The following is an 18950-nucleotide window of genomic DNA, read 5'->3' as shown; positions in this document are numbered from 1 at the left end:
ATCTGAACCTTATTTACACTTTTAGTTTTTCACAAAGAGAAATTATTCATTATTTACTCAAGGGTGTGCTATTTATTTCACTTAAAAGTATAGCCTCAATGTATATTCATTTAGCTATAAATGTTACTACTTTCTCATTCTTTATGGCTGAGAAGTACTCCATTTTATAGAAAAACCACATCATCTTTATCCAGTCTCCAGTTGATGGGCATTTGGGTTGTTTCCAAGTTTTAGCTATTATGAACTGTGCTGCTATAAACACCACGGGTGTGCATATATATCACTGTGGTGGGATTCTTTTAATTCTTTTGAAAAGATACCCAGCAGAGGGATAGCTGAGTCAAATGGAACCTTTCTAATCCTAGTTCTTTGAGGTATCTCCATATTGATTTCCACAGTGGTTGTACCAGTCTGCACACCCATCAACAATGGAGAAGGGTTCCTTTCTCCCCACAGCCCTGCTATTTCTTGATAGCAGCCATTCTTTCTGGGGTGAGGTGGAATCTCAGTGTTGTTTTCATCTGTATCTCTCGAAAGACCAATCGTGTGGAACATTTTTTCATATATTTATTTGCTGCTTTTCTTCTTGGTCTGAGAAATGTCTGTTCATTTCAGATGCCCATTTTGAATCGGGTCTCTGCATTTGCGGGGGGGCTGATATTTTTGAGTTCTTTACTGGTAAAGATTTTTTTCCCACATTGTATGTTGTCTCTTAGCTCTGTTGGTGATTTCTCTTATACTGCAAAAACTTTTTTAATACAAAGAGATGCTAGTTGTTTATTCTTTGTGCAACTTCTAGTGCTGCTGAGGATTTTTTCATGAAGTCTCCTATGACAATGTCTTCGAGAGTTCTACCTAATTTACTTTCCAGTAAGTGTAGTGTTTTTGTTTTGATATTTAGATCTTTAATCCACTCGTATTTTAGTTTTATCCCTTTTATTCCTCCGTTTCAGAATCTGAATGTTTACGTTTTGCCATTGCACCTTAAGATTATGCAACTTTATTTTTCTGGGGACTCAAAGCTGAGAGTTCACCTCGTATCTCAGAAGAGACTTGGACTTTGACTTTTGAAAAACACTGGAACTGTTGAGATTTGGGAGAATGGATTACTGTATTTCCAGCCATATGCAAGGTACTTCTATTATGGTAGGTAGAATTATGAAATTTCTATTGTCTTTATTTGGAGATTAAGTGTGGTTCAAGGAGATTTTTTGGGTGTGAAGCTGACAATGGGTGGATTGTCATCATTAATCGTGATGTATAAATTTCATAGGATTAGCAGATGAGCAAAGCATTGCTCCTGGGTGAATTTGGGTGGACCACGGAGTCATGACTTTCCTTAGTACTTATTTTCTCTTGCCACTTCCTCTCTGGCACTGTTTCTCTGATCTCCTTTCTGTCATGAACTAAGCAGCTTTGTTCCACCACAGACTTCCACTTTCCTTGGACCTTGATGACCATGTACTGAATCTCCTGCAACTGTATGCTAAATTAAACCTTTTTTTCTACAAGTTGTGGATGCCACATATTGTATCTCAGAGAACAGGAAAGCTAACACATCCCCAACACTATAGATCTTCACCACTTGATTCTACTACAAAATATTGATATTCTTGGCTCTGCAATCTCCTGATTCCATTTATTTATTGATGCTCACAGTATTGCTCATGAGGCTGCAAATTCTGTCATGAACTCTGGATTCCAGTGATACTCTCAAATTCTCAAATTTTAAAGTTGACCACATATGTAAATCTTAGCCAAAATATGTAAAAAAGTATGAAAATGATTCAGAACTAAGGTCATTCTAACTTTACCATATATAATAGTAATACATAAGTATAAAACAACACATTTTCAACCGTGACTACTGTTGAACTCTATAAGCCATAATTAGTACTGTAAGTAAGCCCCAATTTACAAATGAGTTCTGTTCTAGGAACTCCAATTTGTAAGTCAGATTCATTCTTCTCTGTCAAAGTCAGTCTTATACAGTACACCCATGAAAGTTCACAACATATATGTTTGTAATTTGGAGACTTACTGTACATTTGTAAAATACAGTCATAATTTGAATCAAAAATTCCTGTAAAGGCTCATGGGTTCAGAGGAGGGTCTTTTGGAATGTATTGGATTATGTGGCACTAATTTCATCAATGGTTAACTTCACTGATGAGTTAACAGCTTCTTGGGTAGTAAAGCCTAATTGGATGAGGCATGTAACTGGAAGCATGGCTTCTCAGGGTAATCCTGTCCCTAGCACCCATCTTTTTGCTTCCTGGTTGCTACGAAGTAAAGAGCTTTCCTCCTCTGCCATGCCTTTCAGCCATAATGTTTCTGTCTTGGAGGCATCTACTGAAAGAAATTTATGAACTGATAAGTTAAAATAAGCCTTTTACACTTTAAGTTTGAATGTCAGATATTTTATTCCAAGCCACGAAGAGCTGACTAACACAAATATGATCTCTTTCAATGCAGACTTTGGCCTTTTACACTCTACGGCTAGCCCACAGGATAGTTGAGAAGTCCATAAATTATTCCATTCAGTGATAAATGTGTTTCTTTTTTTTATTCATCAAGTTTATTGGTACATTTTAAGTATAAAATATGATGACATTCATTATTGGGAATGTGTACCTTTACATGATATACCTTCCTATATTTTCCCCATTTGCCTGCCCTCCCTTCAACTCCTCCACCCCTCCTGATTTACAAAGACTTTGTTTCCTTTTTTCTCTTTTCTCATAGTTTTCCTTTCCACTCCCTGCCCCACCCTCCCCCTCCCCTTCCACTTTGGACCTTTTCTTCCTATTTCACATTATCTACTATACATTTTGATCCTCACTTTCAGTTTCTCACACCAGAGAAATTATTTGGTATTTAAACATGTGTCCTATTTATTTCACTTAAGAGAATGGCCTCAAAGTGCATCCATTTAGCAATAGATGTCTTTAGTTTCTCATTCTTTTATTTATTTTATTTTTATTTATTTATTTATTTTTATATCGGGGATCAAACTCAGGACCATGCGTTTTCAAGGCAGGCAAGATGCCACTGAGCTAAATCCCCAGCCCTAGTTTCTCATTCTTTATGGCTGAGTAGTACTCCATTTTATAAAAACAAAAAAATCTTTATCACCTAATCTATTGATGGCATTTGGACTATTTTCAAGATTCAGCTATTACAAACTGTGCTGCTATAAACATGGGTGTGCATATATCACTGTGGTATGATTCTTTTAATTCTTTGGGGAAGATACCCAGCAGGGGGATAGCTGGATCAAATGGGACCGCTAATCCTAGTTTTTTTAAGGTACCTCCATATTGATTTCCACAGTTGTTGCACCAATCTGCACTCCCACAACACCGCCAGAATTTGTTATTGGTTGATTTCCTCATACCAACCATTCTTTCTGGAAGTGTAATCTCAGCATTGTTTTCATTTGCATCTATCTCTCAGATGATCAGTGATGTTGAACATTTTTCATATGTTTATTTGCTGTTTCTACTTCTTCATCTGAGAATTGTCTGCCATTTCAATGCCTATTTTTGCATTGGGTCTTTAAATTTGGGATGTCTGAGTTATTTAAGTACTTTATATATTCTAGATAGTAGACCTTTGTCTGAGGAACATTTGATACAATTTTTTTCCTCACATTGTACATTATTTCTTCACACCGTTGGTAGTTTCTCTTGCTGTGAAGAAGCTTCTTAATAAGATGAGATCCCAGTTGTTGATTTTTTATGCTAGTTCACGTGGAACTGAGGATTTGTTCATGAAGTCTTTTCCTATGCTGATGTCTTCAAGAGTTCTACCTAATGTCTCTTCCAGCAGGTTTAATGTTTCTGTTTTAATATTTAGCTCTTTGATCCATTTATATTTTAGTTTATCACATGGTTAGAAATATGTCTAGTTTTAATCTTCAGTAAGCTGAAACGCAATTTTTCTAGCACTTTTTATTAAAGAGGCTATCTTTCCTCCAGTGAGGCTGTTTGGCTCCTCTGTCAAGGAGGAGGTAGCTGAGTATGTCTGGAGCTCTTTCTGCATCTTCTAATCCACTCCACTGATCCTTGAATCTATTTCCAGTACCATGTCATTTTTATCACAGTAAATTTGTAGTATAGTTTCAAATTGGGGATTGTGAGACCCCTTACCTTGTCTTCATTGCCTAGAGTTGCTTTTGCTATTCTAGGTCTCTTCCTGTTCCAAATGAAATTTTGGATTGTTTTCTCAAGGCATGTTAAGTATGCTGCTGGAATTTCAATCAGGATTGCAGTGAATCTATATAGCAGATTTGGAAGTCAGGTCATTTTTACTATATTGGATCTTCCTACCCAAGAATAAGGGATGTCTTTCCATTTGCTGATATCTTCTTCAATCTCTTTTTTCACAGTGCTGTAGTTTTCAGAATGAAGATCTTTGATTTCTCTTCATTAGGCTAATTCATAGGTATTTCATTTTTTTGGATGATATTGTGAAAGGAGTTGTTTCTTCATTTCCTCCCTCAGTGATTCTGTTGTTCCTAGAAAGCTACTGATATTGTGTGTTGGCCTTGTATCCACCAAATCTACTGAATTTGTTTATTTAGTCTAGAAGATACTTGGTGGAGTTCTTGTGATCTTCTATATAAAGTATCATGTTGTGTACAAATAATGACAATTCAGCTTCTTCATCTCCTATCTTTATTCCTTTTATTTCTTTTTCTTGTCTAATTGATGCTAGTAGAGAAATGTCTTTCTAATGATGCATGGCTTAAGATTGGTCCAGAAATGCATGATACAATCACATGATTTGGACCCCAGAAAGGCCATCACATGAAAAGGCTTTGGACATTGTAAAACCAAAGATTCAAAAGCCCACAAATGGTGTAGACTCTGCCATCTTGGTAAATATGCTAGAAATATGCTATAAAACCTAAGGAGGAGATATAGTGACTATCTTTGGGGGCTATAGTAGACAAATGGGAGTTATACATAGATAGGCTACAGCCCACACCCAGATTCCTAACTCATCTACTATCTAAAGTGACTGAGAAAGATACTCGAAATTAACAAATCAGCACACTTCCACAGCCCAATCTTGCATGATCCCATGGAAGGATTATGCCAGTAAGCAGAGCAATCCATCTATCAAGCACCTTCTTGGATCCAGGATCCCAATATTCAGTTTATAAAACACACCATAGGCATAAGTCAAGGAGCTCCTTGGGATATTTATTTGAATCCACATACAGGACAAAGAATCAGAAAAGGATTCTAGAAAGAATAGATGGGAATGGAGCATCCTGTCAAGTATAATATCTGATAGATGACACTGCCAGTTTTGGACGCTCCCAGTTATCAAAGGAGGATTAAATATGGCAAGAAATGTATTCAAAATGATTGGACTCTCAGAGGCTCGAGGCAAGAGAAGATTAGCTCAACTCTAAAGGGTATATTGGCTGTTTATCCCTAATAAACACAGTTGAAACCAAATTAAGCAACTTATTCAAGAGCATCCTGTATGGCAATAGTTCATTTGTGAATTAGATAAGTAATAAGAATCAACACAACACTAAGTAATATTAAAGTACACAACTGAGTGAAGTCTGAAATCAAAGGGTGAGTAGCATCAGTATCTTCTGAAGGCTGTGAAGGAACAACCATCCAATAACTATCCTCTAATTTTTTTTTTTCAATACCAGCGATTGAACTCAGGAACTTGTTCTTGTGAGGCAAAAGTGGTGCCACCAAGCTAAATTCCCAGCTCTTATCCTCTAATTTCTGGTGGCCACAGATAGTTCTAGTTATTCCTTGGCTTGACATAACACAACTCCAAGCTCTGGTTTCATTGACAGATCTTTGCATTCTCCCACATGTATATGTATATCTATGTCTGTGTCTTCATATAAGAAAACCTGTCATTTCAGATTGGGGGCCACATTAGTGCAGCATAACCTTAACTTTATTATGCCTGCAAAAACTTTATTTCTTAAAATGATCATATTTATAGGGCTTCAGCCTATTTTTTGGGAGGATACAATTCAGTCCAAATGAACAATATACTACAAAAACTCATTTGCTTTTATTTTATTGTGTGGTTGTTATAGAAGGATTAAAGACTGAGATATTCTTCATTAATAAAGAAGAATTGTTCCTAGGAGTAAGTGCTAAAATTCTTAGACAAAGTTTAATTATAGCTCAAGAAGAAAATGTTAAGTCAATAAGAAAATGTAAAGAGCTGACTTGGCAAAAAATTATATGCTGTATTTTCAACCTTTCAGGAATGTTTCTAATATAAAAAGTGATAAACAAATTCATTAATATGAAGATAACTACAATTCTGCTTATTTTTTTTTCATTTACTGGGAAACGTAACTAAATATTTTTAAATGGATTTCCTTTCACACCTAATAGATCAATTTCTTGATACCATGTTCAAAGTTGACCTACAACAGGTAGATTTTTTTTCTTTTCTTTTTCTTTTCTTTTAGATCTTTTCTGTACTTACAGTTGGATTTAGGTGGCCCATGAATGGTTATCATGTTCTTCTTTGTAAATATGTCATTAAGCTAGATTTTGAACTGTCTCAAGACAGGGATTGTCTCTATTTCTATAATTTTCCCTGACACATATTTATAGCTAAATCAATTTTCTAACTCAATGAAAAATGTATAGTCTATGATTAAAAGATCTTTAACTGGATATAAATCAGCATTTATCTCTGAGTCATTCCTTACAAAGAATTGCAAATCATTCTCTTTTAAAAGTAAAATGTCTCCAAAATTACTTCAATTTTTAAGAAAAAAAAAATGAAATGTTACAAAAGAACTTAGGCTTCATTTTGTTACCAGTTTAGTAATGTGGGGCACCAATTAAATTAAAAATGACTGGACTTTAGTGGTGAATTTTTTATTATATCATTACTTAGACACAAAGAGCTAGATATAAATTTCCACAGTTGGTGTGAATTTGAGAGTAGAATTTCTCATGTGCCAGAAATGTAACTTCTCTTTTTCTTTATTAACTAAAATTTTTGAGCATCATTTCTTAGGGTTTCTCATTTCATGTCAATACTGGAGATAGGATCATCAGAGCCCAGGTATTTTATATGGCTTTACAAAAGAATCCCCTAATAGCTACTATGTCTCTTCAGAAAACTCTGGTCCCTGTCCTCTGGTCTCTTTCAGTTTAGTGTATCTCTTTCTGCTATCTTTTTTTTTCTTTGAATTCTTGATAACATTGAATCATTTGGTATAGACTCATCCTGGAAAACAACAACTCTATGCTACTGTCTTCCTAGGTGAACAATTACAAAATTTCTATTGTGAGGTCTTGTCATGTGTATGGCTATGCTATAGCAGACAAGTTTCTTAAATCCCTGTTCAATATTCAAAATTATCTGGAAGGAAAGTGTGGAGAAGTTCTTAATTTAGGCTCATTCTGATACATTTAAGCTATATCATGTAATTTGCTGCTCCTTTAATTTTTTTCAAACAAAAAAGCAAAAAAGACAACCTCCTTGCCCCCATACTCTGTCTACATTTTCCTGCCACTTAAGGAGAGTGCAGATATTAATACTTCACTGGATAAAAGTACAGAACCAAACTGCTTCAACTAAGATCAATGTAATGGTAAAAATTTTTTCCCATATTGTAGGTTGTCTCTTAGTTCTGTTGATGGTTTCTTTTGCAGTACAGAAGCTTTTTAGTAAGATGAGATCCCAGTTGCTGATTCTTTCTGCTAGTTCCCGTGCTACTGAGGATTTGTTCATAAAGTCTTTTCCTATATCAATGTCTTCCAGAGTTCTGCCTAACTTGCCTTCCAGCAAGTTTAAAGTTTCTGCTTTAATATTAAGATCTTTAATCCATTTGGATTTTAATTTAGTGCATGGCGAAAGAAAAGGGTCTAATTTTAATCTGTACCTCAGACAAAGGACTATTATCAAGGATATATAAAGAACTCAAAACAATTAGTCCCCCCAAATATAAAGACCCGATTCAAAAATGGGCATCTGAAATGAACAGACATTTCTCATACAAAGAAGTAAAAGCAGCAAGAAAATATATGAAAACATGTTCCACATCACTGGTCATTCGAGAGATGCAGATGAAAACAACACTGAGATTCCACCTCACCCCACAAAGAATGGCTGCTATCAAGAAATCACACAATAACAAATGTTGGCGGGGTTGTGGGGAGAAAGGAACCCTCCTCCATTGTTGGTGGGAGTGCAGACTAGTGCAACCACTATGGAAATCAATATGGAGATACCTCAAAGAGCTTGGACTGGAGGTTCCATTTGACCCAGCCATCCCTCTGTTGGGTATCTTTCCAAGAGAACTAAAAGAATCATATCACAGAGAAGTATGTGCACCCATGTTTATAGCGGCACAGTTTGTAATAGCTAAATCTTGGAAACAACCTATTTGCCCATCCGTTGGAAACTGGATAAAGAAGTTGTGGTTTTTCTATAAAATGGAATATTACTCAGCCATAAAGAGCGAGAGAATAGATTCATTCATAGGAAAATGGATACATATTGAAGATATACTCCTAAGTGAAATAAATAAGTCCCACATGTGTAAATACCAAATAGTTTCCCTGGTGTGAATATTCTGCAACAATGCATAAGATTCTAATAAGATTACTGACATTTAGAAATGGGAAGAAAGGAGCTAAAGGTGTAGGGAAGGTGTGATGCGTAGGGGAAGAACAAAAAGGGAAAAGAAAAAAATGTGAGAGAATGAAAAGATGAAAATAAAGTGTTTGTAGATGGGGAGGGGAGGAGGGGGTGAAGGGAGGGCAGAGGTAAGGGGAAAAAATGAGAATCAAGACTTGCCATGTAAAGGTACATGATCCCAACAATGAATGTAACTGTACTGTATCCCTAAAATGTACCAATAAACTCAATAAAATTAAAAAAAAAAAGATCAATGTAATGGGCAAAACAAGTAATAAGGTTGTAGAAATCAGTTGAAATTTCTATTTCTGATTCACATAACCTATGCTTGTATCAGGAAACATAGCAGATACAAGCAAGCTCAGAAAATACCTCGAATGAATGCATTAGGACAAGATGCTGGGTTGGAGGGAGAAGCCAGAGTACAGAGGAATTTGATTTTCATCCTTACTTAGCAGAAGTCATCATTTGAGATATATGCTGGGTGTTAGATGGGTTTCCATGGTCTAAAAGGAGAGTTGATGACATTAGAGGATAAACTGAAGTTAGGCATTATCAGTAAGGGCTTTTGAGGCCAAGTAAGACATCAGGAGTTACCAAACTGAATAATTTTTCCATTGAATCAGAAGGCATGGGTTTTAATAATAATAAACTGCTTAATAGTTTAAATATTTATTTAGTTCATTTCATAATTACATGTAAGTTACTTTTTGAAAAATAAGTCAATATCATTTGATATGTTATTTTTAATTTAAAAAATCAATCCCTTCTAGCTAATAAAATCTGTATGATTATTAAGAGGATTTAAAGAACCTCAATGCTGATAAGTGAACTATTATAATTCATCATATTAAAACAGCTTTAGCAAAGCATCTGTGATTAATCTAGAAAAATGTGTAGATTACTTATATTATCAAAATGATTATATCTATCACAGTAAAATAACTTAATAGGATTCCATTTTAGGAATGCATAATAATTAATTATCTAGGTTATTGTAGCAATTAGCATAGATTTGTATCTTCACTATCAAATAAATTCAATGTTATAAATTATTTTTGTCTCAGATTTGCAAAGTTAAAAATTAGAATATACTGATTTTGTGCTATATTTCTTCTAGTAAGTTTAATGAAGTAAAGTACACTTTCAATGAAGTAAACTACTTATAACTTCTTATGTTATCTTTATAGTTCCATGCTTATTGTATTTGATCTCTATGAGAATGTGATATTTACTTAGGAAATAGAGCCAAATTCACATAGCACAGAATTATGAGTGAATACCAGGGGCCCATACACTTAGCCCCCATGCATGCCACAACAAACCAGAATGTGAGAAATGATCCTGTGGTTCCTTTTATATGACATACACTGTTCCTACCAAGGACCATTCATTTTCCCAACTCAGAATCTTTATACTTGTATAGGCTAGTCTATCATTTGAATCTCCCTTCCCCATTGCTTTTTGATACCATTATTCCCAGGCTCTCATATTCCCAGCATATTAATTCTCTTGTATATCTTCACTGATCCTTCCTTCCTTAAAGGTACCCTAACTTTGGCCAAGTACTTCTCCATATAGCAATTTTCTTTGAGACTATATAAGAAAAGTCAATTCATAACTGAGACAGTGAGTTTCTTCCTCCTTCCTACTGAACATAACATTTTCTGCTGTGGACATTTCATATTCACAAAGGGAACTAAGTAGAAAGATGGTGTAAGCAATTGTGCTGTGATTACTAACCTTAGCACACACTTCCCAGTCCTCCTTATAGCTACTGCTCAATAGCATGTGACTAAGCTCTGATAGTATATAATACTCTTATGACTAGCCAGAACTCTCCCAGAGCAATAGTGCACTCTCTCTTTTACTTTCTTGTAAATTTGAAGGTCATGTGTTGAAGATGCCAGTATTTTTTTTAAAAATCCCTAAAACTCCTTTGATGGCTACTTACAGAGGTCTCAGAAAGCTATCCAAATAGGAAAATGTCCATTGACTAACTTTATATGGAAAATTAAATTTTATTGTACAAGTCCCTGAACCTTTAATTGGCTAATGATATGTACAGGAATGAAATATGTGAGACAGAGATACAAAAGAGACTTCTGGGTTTTAGGTGCCTATCCCTAAAGTAACAGATGGACCGAAAGTAAAGAATAAACTGGGAAAGTGTGTGACTTTGTTAGCTTTGGAATGAGTTTTTGCAAATACAGCATGGAGATGAGCACCACAATGTGTGTGCTAGGTTCCTTATAAAAGAGCAAATTTTTACAAACTACTTATCAAGGACATAAAGACAAGCAACTAGGTAACAAAGCTGACCAAGAAAAGATAAAATAAATATACATATATGACAGTGGAGAAGAGGGTCACAGACTAGATAGCGTTAAACCAAGAATATTAAAAAGAGCTGAGAGTGCTTCATCTAGACTTAATTAATAACCTCAGCAGATTCCAGGAGTACTCTGAGATCCCTAGATAACTACCCTCTCTATAAATATTAATACTGTGGAAGAAAAGAAAGCTAGCGACAAGGAGGACCATTAACAGCAGGTTGAGGCTTTTCAAGTCTTGGTGGGCAGTGTAGAGGTAGTTGCAAAGACTATTTGAACACTGATAGTCTCTTTAAAAGCAGTGGTTATTAAGAAGTTTCAGGCCTTACAAATCATAGGAAGTCCCTGGAAGGGGTGTTCCATGTTCCATCTGACAGGAGAGGATGATGAAGGATACTTACTTCTGAAAAATGCCCATGGTGTTTAGTAAAACTGATTTAGACAAAACATCACTCACTGGGCCCTTCCTCCTGTATATGCAGTTATGACATATCTCTCCTGTACAAAGGTATAATGAAAGCTCAATCTCCTTCCATCACAGTTGTCAAGGCTAAAATGTCAGTTCCTATAGAAACATGATACCAGAGTGTTAGTCAACTTCCCATCGCATTGAGAAAATGCCTAGGTAAACTTATAAGGAGGAAGACTTGTTTTGCATCACAGTTTCAGAGGCTTCTGCCTTTGGTTGTTTGACGCTGTTGCCTGTAAGCCCATGACAGTACAATACACTATGAGGGGAGTGTGTGGTGGAGAAGTGGCTCACCTCATGGCATCCAGGAAGCAAAGGAGTAAGGGTCCTAATGTCTCTTCAAGGGCATGTCCCCAGTGAGCTGACTTGCTGCATCAAGGCTTCCATTCTTAAGGCTGGGGACCAAGCCTCTAATACAATACTCTTTGGGGGTCACATCCAAACCACAGAACAAAGTAGAATTAAACAACAGCTTGCAATCCTGTATCGCTTTCCAGTCATTGCTGTGAAGCAGATCCCTCACACAGTCTCACACCTAATATGTCTAGGACTCTGCTACAGTACAATTTGACGAATGATGTACATTTCACAGGTGAGAAAATCATGCCTAAGAGAAGGTCTGTATTCACACAAAGGCTCCAAAGCAAACAGCTTACAGAGTCCAAGTAATGTAATTCTCTGGAATCCACATTGGTATACCCTCAGTTCTATCAAATATCTAAGTTAAATTGCTTACAGCTATATATATCCACAATTAAATATATCCCATATCAGTCATGTTGAAACTTAGTATGAATTATAATATAACCTATGTTTCAAGAATCCTAAAATTTACAATACAATTTAAAATTTACCACATGCTTAGATGACAGCATATAGTACATTGAGCATCATCTTTAAATAAAACAAATAATACATGAAATAATGAAGAATACAGCTAGCTATCCCACCAAATTTACAAATTTCATTTAAATCTAGCTAAGCACTTCTATTAAAGTCAAGCTAAACTGCAGCTATGTCCCTTAACTGTGGTTTAGTATGAAATCCCATAAAACTACACCAGAAATGTCTTGTTAGTATAGATGAGAAAAAATCTCCAGGAGTGTTTGAAATGATGTGAAAATAATTTGAATTTCATTTTTATAACAACTCATAGGAACAAGGACTACATTTTTTAGGACCTCATAAAAATCATTTATCAGGTTAACAAGATACTTCTCTTCACAATTTAAACATTCTGATAATTTTGTTTTTGTTCCAAGAACAAGAAATTAAATAAAACATAACTCATCATTTTATGGGCTTCAGATTATAGTAAAATTGACACATAAAGACCATCTATTCTTCCATCAAGAAATCCATTGGTAACACTTTAGTATTTATGCTTAGAGTTCATCAACAGATAAAGATGGATTGGTGAGTGGAAGGATGGATAGATGGATGGATGGATGGATGGGTGGGTAAAATGGCTCATTTCTTGCCTTTTCTTTTTGTACTGACCTTAATTTCTAATAATGCAATAAAGATTTCACACAAAGGTTTAATAAGCCATAGTGAATCTCTCAGAAACATTAATGAAACATGTTTATGATGTATAAATTATTTCGGTCTGCTTTATCTGAAAATATTTAAATAAAATATCACTATCAATAAATCAAAGACTGGCATGTCTAATTATTAGTCTTACTTATTATTTAAACTACCAAAGTAAAGACATGATGTAATGTATATTGACCCCATTTGCTGTAAATCTTTTATTTTACCAGGAGATCTTGCTCTGGCCAAATTAGTAATCTACTTTGCTATCTAAAATTGTTACTCCTTACAGTGCACTATTGACTATGGGTGTTTACTTAGTAAAAATTAAAGAGATAGAGAATGGTTAGAGCTGAAAATAGACATACCTCCTAGAATAACACAAGTTAGTGCCCAAAAGAATAGAAAACAGATGGCAGTGGAGATGCGATAGAAAGAGCAAGTCATCTTGATCAAAAATTAATCGATTCTCCAGACAAATAGCACCAGAAATAAAGAAGATTGTCAGTAGGTGTAGTAACAATAGAAGTTAGGGTTAGTAGGTGAAGAACATCATTTAAAAATTGTCGTAGGTGATAAATACCCTGTCTGAGGTCACCAAATTCCTGACAAGGACTGTAGGTACCAAATAGGCAGAAATGTCTAACATCTGCTGAGCACACACAAAGCTCCAAGAATAATGGCAATAATCTATTATGTAAACAATTTCATTTAACCCTTAAGCCATCCTAAGCAGTGTTTTCTTTTGCTTATTCTCTCCAGAACAAAGCACATTGTCCTGACTACAATGCTGTCAAATAAATAGTTTGAGTGCTTTATATCAGTGGTAATTTTCTTTCTGCTACAAAATAATAAATATGGTAAGAGCAGGACCTTCCAAATAACAATGCAAACAGAGACCCCAGTAGGGGCACCGGGATATGCTATTACTTGGGAAAGAATAGACTAGTTGGCACTGCCTATTACCGTTTAAGCCTAACAGTGAAGAAAATATGTATACTGCAGTTGACACTTGTTTGGCCTCATTCCCTTTCTTTCTGGTAAACACACCCAGGCTTTTTAAAGAATCCTTACCAATTACCACCACCTTCTATTACCCGCCATACACATAATCTGATACTACTCTCACCTCTAGTGTAGGTCTTGATAGTTCTCTGTCAATCCTGTGGTCACTTTCCTCAGTCACAGTTTTCACTGCTCAAATGGCATTTAATATATTCAGTCTATGAAACACTGGGTCGGGTCAGATTGCCTAAAATTGCAGGCATAGTTTCCCATTCTTTTTCTTGAAGAGATAAGGAAAAAGATCCTTCTTCTTTCCCTTCCAGATGTTGTGAAAGAATGTGAAATCTAGGACTTCAGCCATTCTGATACCATGAAAGGATCCTTGGGAGCCTAAGAATAATACTCATGCAAAGGCAAAACAAAAAACAGTGAATTTAGGTACCAGGTGATATCTTTAAAAAATAGTAAATCAAGCTTGACATGAAGCTGCTGTTACTTTTGATCTTTTGAAAACAGTTGACCCAATAATTTCCTTTTATCTTCTATCTGTCAGTATTGTATCACTTTTACCATAAAGCATCCCAGTTTATACTGGTGGTAAGTGGGATCCAACCATGGCTCAAGCAGTAGTCTTCAAAATGAGCATCAGAAAAGTCATTTAATCAGCTACATTGCATGAAGAGCTGGGATGAAGGTGGACACTAATAAAAGGAAGAGTTTTGAATTACCAGAGGCTTGAGTGACTTTTCAAAAAGGTCAATGGGTCCATACACTAAAAAATGCATGGAGGAAAATTAAGTAGGCAGCAATGTATTTTAACTACAATGTGATGAAAATATCTCCATATACTTGGGATAAATTTATTAAGTGAAAGAACTTATGTACATTATCCTATAGTTTAAAATATGCATATGATGATTTGTATAAATGAATGCTCCAAAACCTTCTGCAATGTATATTCTAATAGAAGAAAATTAATTTCCTACAAGTCAAAGGCTTAAAAACTAAGGTATTTCCATATTGTATGTATATATAAATATTTATTATTATATCATTAATTAAATAGCTTATCTACTGTCTTTATTTATTTAAGTCAAGCACAAGTAGTAAAAGAAAATTAACAGAACTACGCTGTAGCTTAATTCTATCAGTTCATTTAACTCCAGGACTATATTGTATTCAATACAAATAGAAAAAGTACAAAATATTATAAATAATAAAGAAATTTAAATGAACGAAATAAGTACACAAAAGTTTATATAAAAGATAGTCATAATTGTCTTTTGGATAAAATAATTGAATGATTACATTAGTGTGCCAATATTAATCAGATATATGAAAGGGATGGAACAGTTAACACAAATGGATATATTTAAATTGCATAAAGCAAGTTGCAGGACAGTTCCTAATGTGATGCGAGCTGGCCACCGGAGAGTAGGCATAACGAGAGGGCTTACAAAAGATTTTTTGAAGGAATAATAGTTATCTGGCATGTAAAAAGTGTTTATCTAATTTTTTATATTTGAAGTGTGGAACAGTATATTATTTTAATAAGAATATTAAGAGACTAAGGGTATTCACAATTTAAAAACAATGCATTTAATCATTTCCTCCATATTTACAAAGTTGAATGCAATATGTAATACTAATTTTTCTTGTAATTAAAACTGTCATTATCAATTTCTGAATCTTAACCAAGTAAAAAATACTTAATATTTTAAAATATTGTTGAGAAACCAATATTATTAATACCAGCATTAAAATTATTCCATCTATCAAAATATAAGGAAGCCTAAAAGAATGCATTTTATGGGAGAGTAAGTCTTGCCACGTTATTACTACAAGAGTATAGTACTGTATCAGTACTCAATATTTGCACAAGAAAAGATTCTAGGATCCTCCCCATATACCAAAATATATGGATGCTTAAATCACTTATACAAAATGATTCAGTATTTTCATTTATTTATGCATATCCTCTTGTTTAAATCATTTCTGGATTGTTTATAACATCCAATGCAGTCAAAATGCCATGGAAACTATATGCTTTAGGGACTAAGCACACACACACAAAAATGTCTGTACATGTTCAGCCCAAATGCAACCATCATAAACCTAACTGCATTTTCATGGTTATTTAAATTTCCATGTGCAAAACCCACAGAAAGGGCCAATTGCATTGTAGAAATTTACTCAATCTCTCCACATAATTTAAAGTATTAAAATAAATCTTAAAAACCCTAAATGTAAAGAAAATATAAATCTCATTTTAACGGTGGCTATTAGATTTCATGTATTGGACATTGATTCTCTTTATCCATTCCTACAACACACTCTTTAAATCTTCATTATATATAATCTGTATAATGCAGGTGAAACTAAAGGTCACAGTTGTCAAGTAGAAAGCTCTACTTATGTTTATACAAAACATTCGCTGTTTAAAATGATAATGAATACTGAAATGTCAATAATACAAATGATATTTTGAATATATGCCAGTGCTTAAGTGCTCTTTGTTGAACAGAAATAAGTATTTGTCTAAGCTATGAAGCAAGTTTGAGGGGAAGAGACTGTGAGGCAGACAGCACATTGCCCTGGACAGTTCCACAGATTCTGAGGCTTCTCTGAGCATAGGCAAACCTTATCACACTGACAGGTAGGATGCAGGCCTGCCTGGAAGTCCCTGGACATTTTGCTGGAAGGAACCAGTACACAGGTGCATCTAAAGCATCTCTAATGGACCAGATCTCCAGAATTCAACTTCATGTGTCTCTAGGCTGGAGTTTTTATATTGTTGCCCATTATTCTACCTTGTTTGCTTTCTTAGACCTTTATAAAATATACAATTTTATGGTCCAGCAGCTTGTCATTATTTTAGTATTTTCAATTACTTTGATTTGGTTGTTTTAAAATGCTCCTTTTCCAAACTTCAATTGACTCATTGTATCTTTTATTGTTAGTCTATTCTAGCTGATGTTCTTCATCATTTACTAAAATGTATTTTTGTTTCTTAGCCATAAAAAGAAAACACTTCTAAATTGTCTACATCTTCACACTGAAAAAAAAAATTAAGCTTATTTTACTTTTTTATTTTGTGGCTTCTATTTTCAAGTTTTTAACCTATTCATTTATTCTATATTGAGAGTTCCCATATTTACTTCTTAACATGCTCCCCTGAATGAAATTTAAGTATATCTTATATTCATATTACATTTAGTTTATTTAGTATTAAACTCAACTTTCTGTATTTTACCATTTCACTATCACTTACCAATTTCTCTTTATTGCTTATCTCAAAACTGCTCTTCTCTGATGATGCCTTATTCTTAAGGGTAAGTGCTGAGTGAGGAGACAACTCCCTCTAAAGGACTGGGAAGCATTTGTCCCCAGCTTCCCCTTCGTCACTCCTTATGGTTCCTACATATGGGAACCCCAGCCTTTTCATGAAGATTTCTCCACAAGGGAAAGTCAGCCTCTTAAAATATTTATGTGACACTGACCCAAAAGATGAAGCGTGGTGAGGAGCAATGGTAGTGGTTGTTTCACTTCACTGCCACATAGTCTTTTTAAGTGACACCTTGCAGTGCACTTTAAGGTAAATATGCCACAGGACTTGTTTAATAAATGTAGCAAAGAATTTAAAAGAAAGCATTATGAGCACAAGATTGTGAAGTATTGTAAACACAGAGAAGGGACCCAGAAAGCTTTTCCTTTCTAAATGAATCATGCTGAAAGCTGTCCATAAGTTTCCTGAACTTTATACACACAAGCTGCACTGGTGAATAAGTGGCCATCTTGAAGAAATGAGAACCAAGACCTTTCATGTGAAGGTACAGGATCCCAGTAATGAATGTAAATGTATTGTATACCTAGATTGTACCAATAAACTCAATAAAAAGAAAAGAAAAGGAAAGAAAAAAGAAAGTGATCTCAGCTAAGCCACACACAGCAGAATTGTACAGCTGAATCTACATAATTTTAAGAAAAAATCTAATATTTTTGGGTTAAGGCACTGAGTTTTGAAGAGGTGTGGCTGCCGAAACAATGCGAGCATAGTGTGCAGTTATATAGATTTAGAGAGGTTAGCAAGAGCCAGATAAGAAAAAAATCACATGCGCTTTACTGAAGAGTTTTGACCCTTGCGTGAGATAAGAGGCACCCTTTGCTCATCCTTCAGAACACAGTAATGCAGTCAGGTTCATATATGAGACAGTGTCCTGGCAAAAGGTAGGCCAGCTCTAAAATAAGCTGCTCCTATGGGCAGCAGATGTTTTGTCAAGAACTAAGCTATGATTTAAATAAAAAGGCTGATTTCCCACCTACTGTCTGCTTTCTTGATATTCTAAAGGTAAGAATGTTAAGGTGGTGGTCTTTCTTTTAATGAGTGACTGCTAAAATCATCACAATTATCATTTTCTCCAGAAAATAGGCAGTTATAGCTTAATACAAATTATGAACAATAAACTTCCACTGTAAGTTTTGATTTATTTCTATAATTTTAGTTATTTAAGTCATGTTTTCCATTTTACTTATTAAATGTGCATTTCACCTTCTTTAAATGCATTTTGACAATATAGAATGTAAATGGACAATTTCATTCCTCTATGTTAGAGAAAAATTACATCTTAATTTAAGTGTACTGAGGTAAACAATCAAAAATTTTGTTTAAATTTTAAATTGAATATGACTAAACTAGGCAATCCTGAAAACTTCCAAATCGTGGATAAGATACTAACATCCTGAAGGATAACGTATTCCTTATTAAAAATGGTAATTTTAACCTGTAATTTTAAACCATTAAAGCAATACAATTTAGTCATTCTACTTAAGCCTTTGGTTCTTTACTATTTAATAAGCATTTATGTATAGTAAGTTAATTTACTTACACATAATAATGGTTCTTTGGGTTGGATATAATACTGGTTTTATAGGCAAAGAAGTAAAAGTTA

General features: G+C 34.6%; 1 protein-coding gene across 6 annotated transcripts in view; it reads right to left on the bottom strand.

The window, feature by feature from the left end:
- Spag16 (sperm associated antigen 16) overlaps positions 1 to 18950 on the bottom strand; it is a 1007960-nt gene that overhangs the window by 786425 nt on the left and 202585 nt on the right. Inside the window, exon 11 of one of the 6 annotated variants that reach the window (XM_010616036.2) lies at positions 14219 to 14391. The exons of the other annotated variants lie outside the window; for them this stretch is intronic. Coding sequence (XP_010614338.1) covers positions 14355 to 14391 — 37 coding nt within the window. The 3' untranslated portion in view covers positions 14219 to 14354. Of the gene's footprint in view, positions 1 to 14218; positions 14392 to 18950 lie in introns of those variants that run through there. 6 annotated transcript variants of the gene reach the window in all.

The sequence above is a fragment of the Fukomys damarensis genome, unplaced genomic scaffold, assembly GCF_012274545.1.
Source record: "Fukomys damarensis isolate Sample0158 unplaced genomic scaffold, DMR_v1.0_HiC HiC_scaffold_16, whole genome shotgun sequence".
Classification (NCBI taxonomy): domain Eukaryota; kingdom Metazoa; phylum Chordata; class Mammalia; order Rodentia; family Bathyergidae; genus Fukomys; species Fukomys damarensis.
This window is presented reverse-complemented; position numbering and strand designations above follow the sequence as displayed.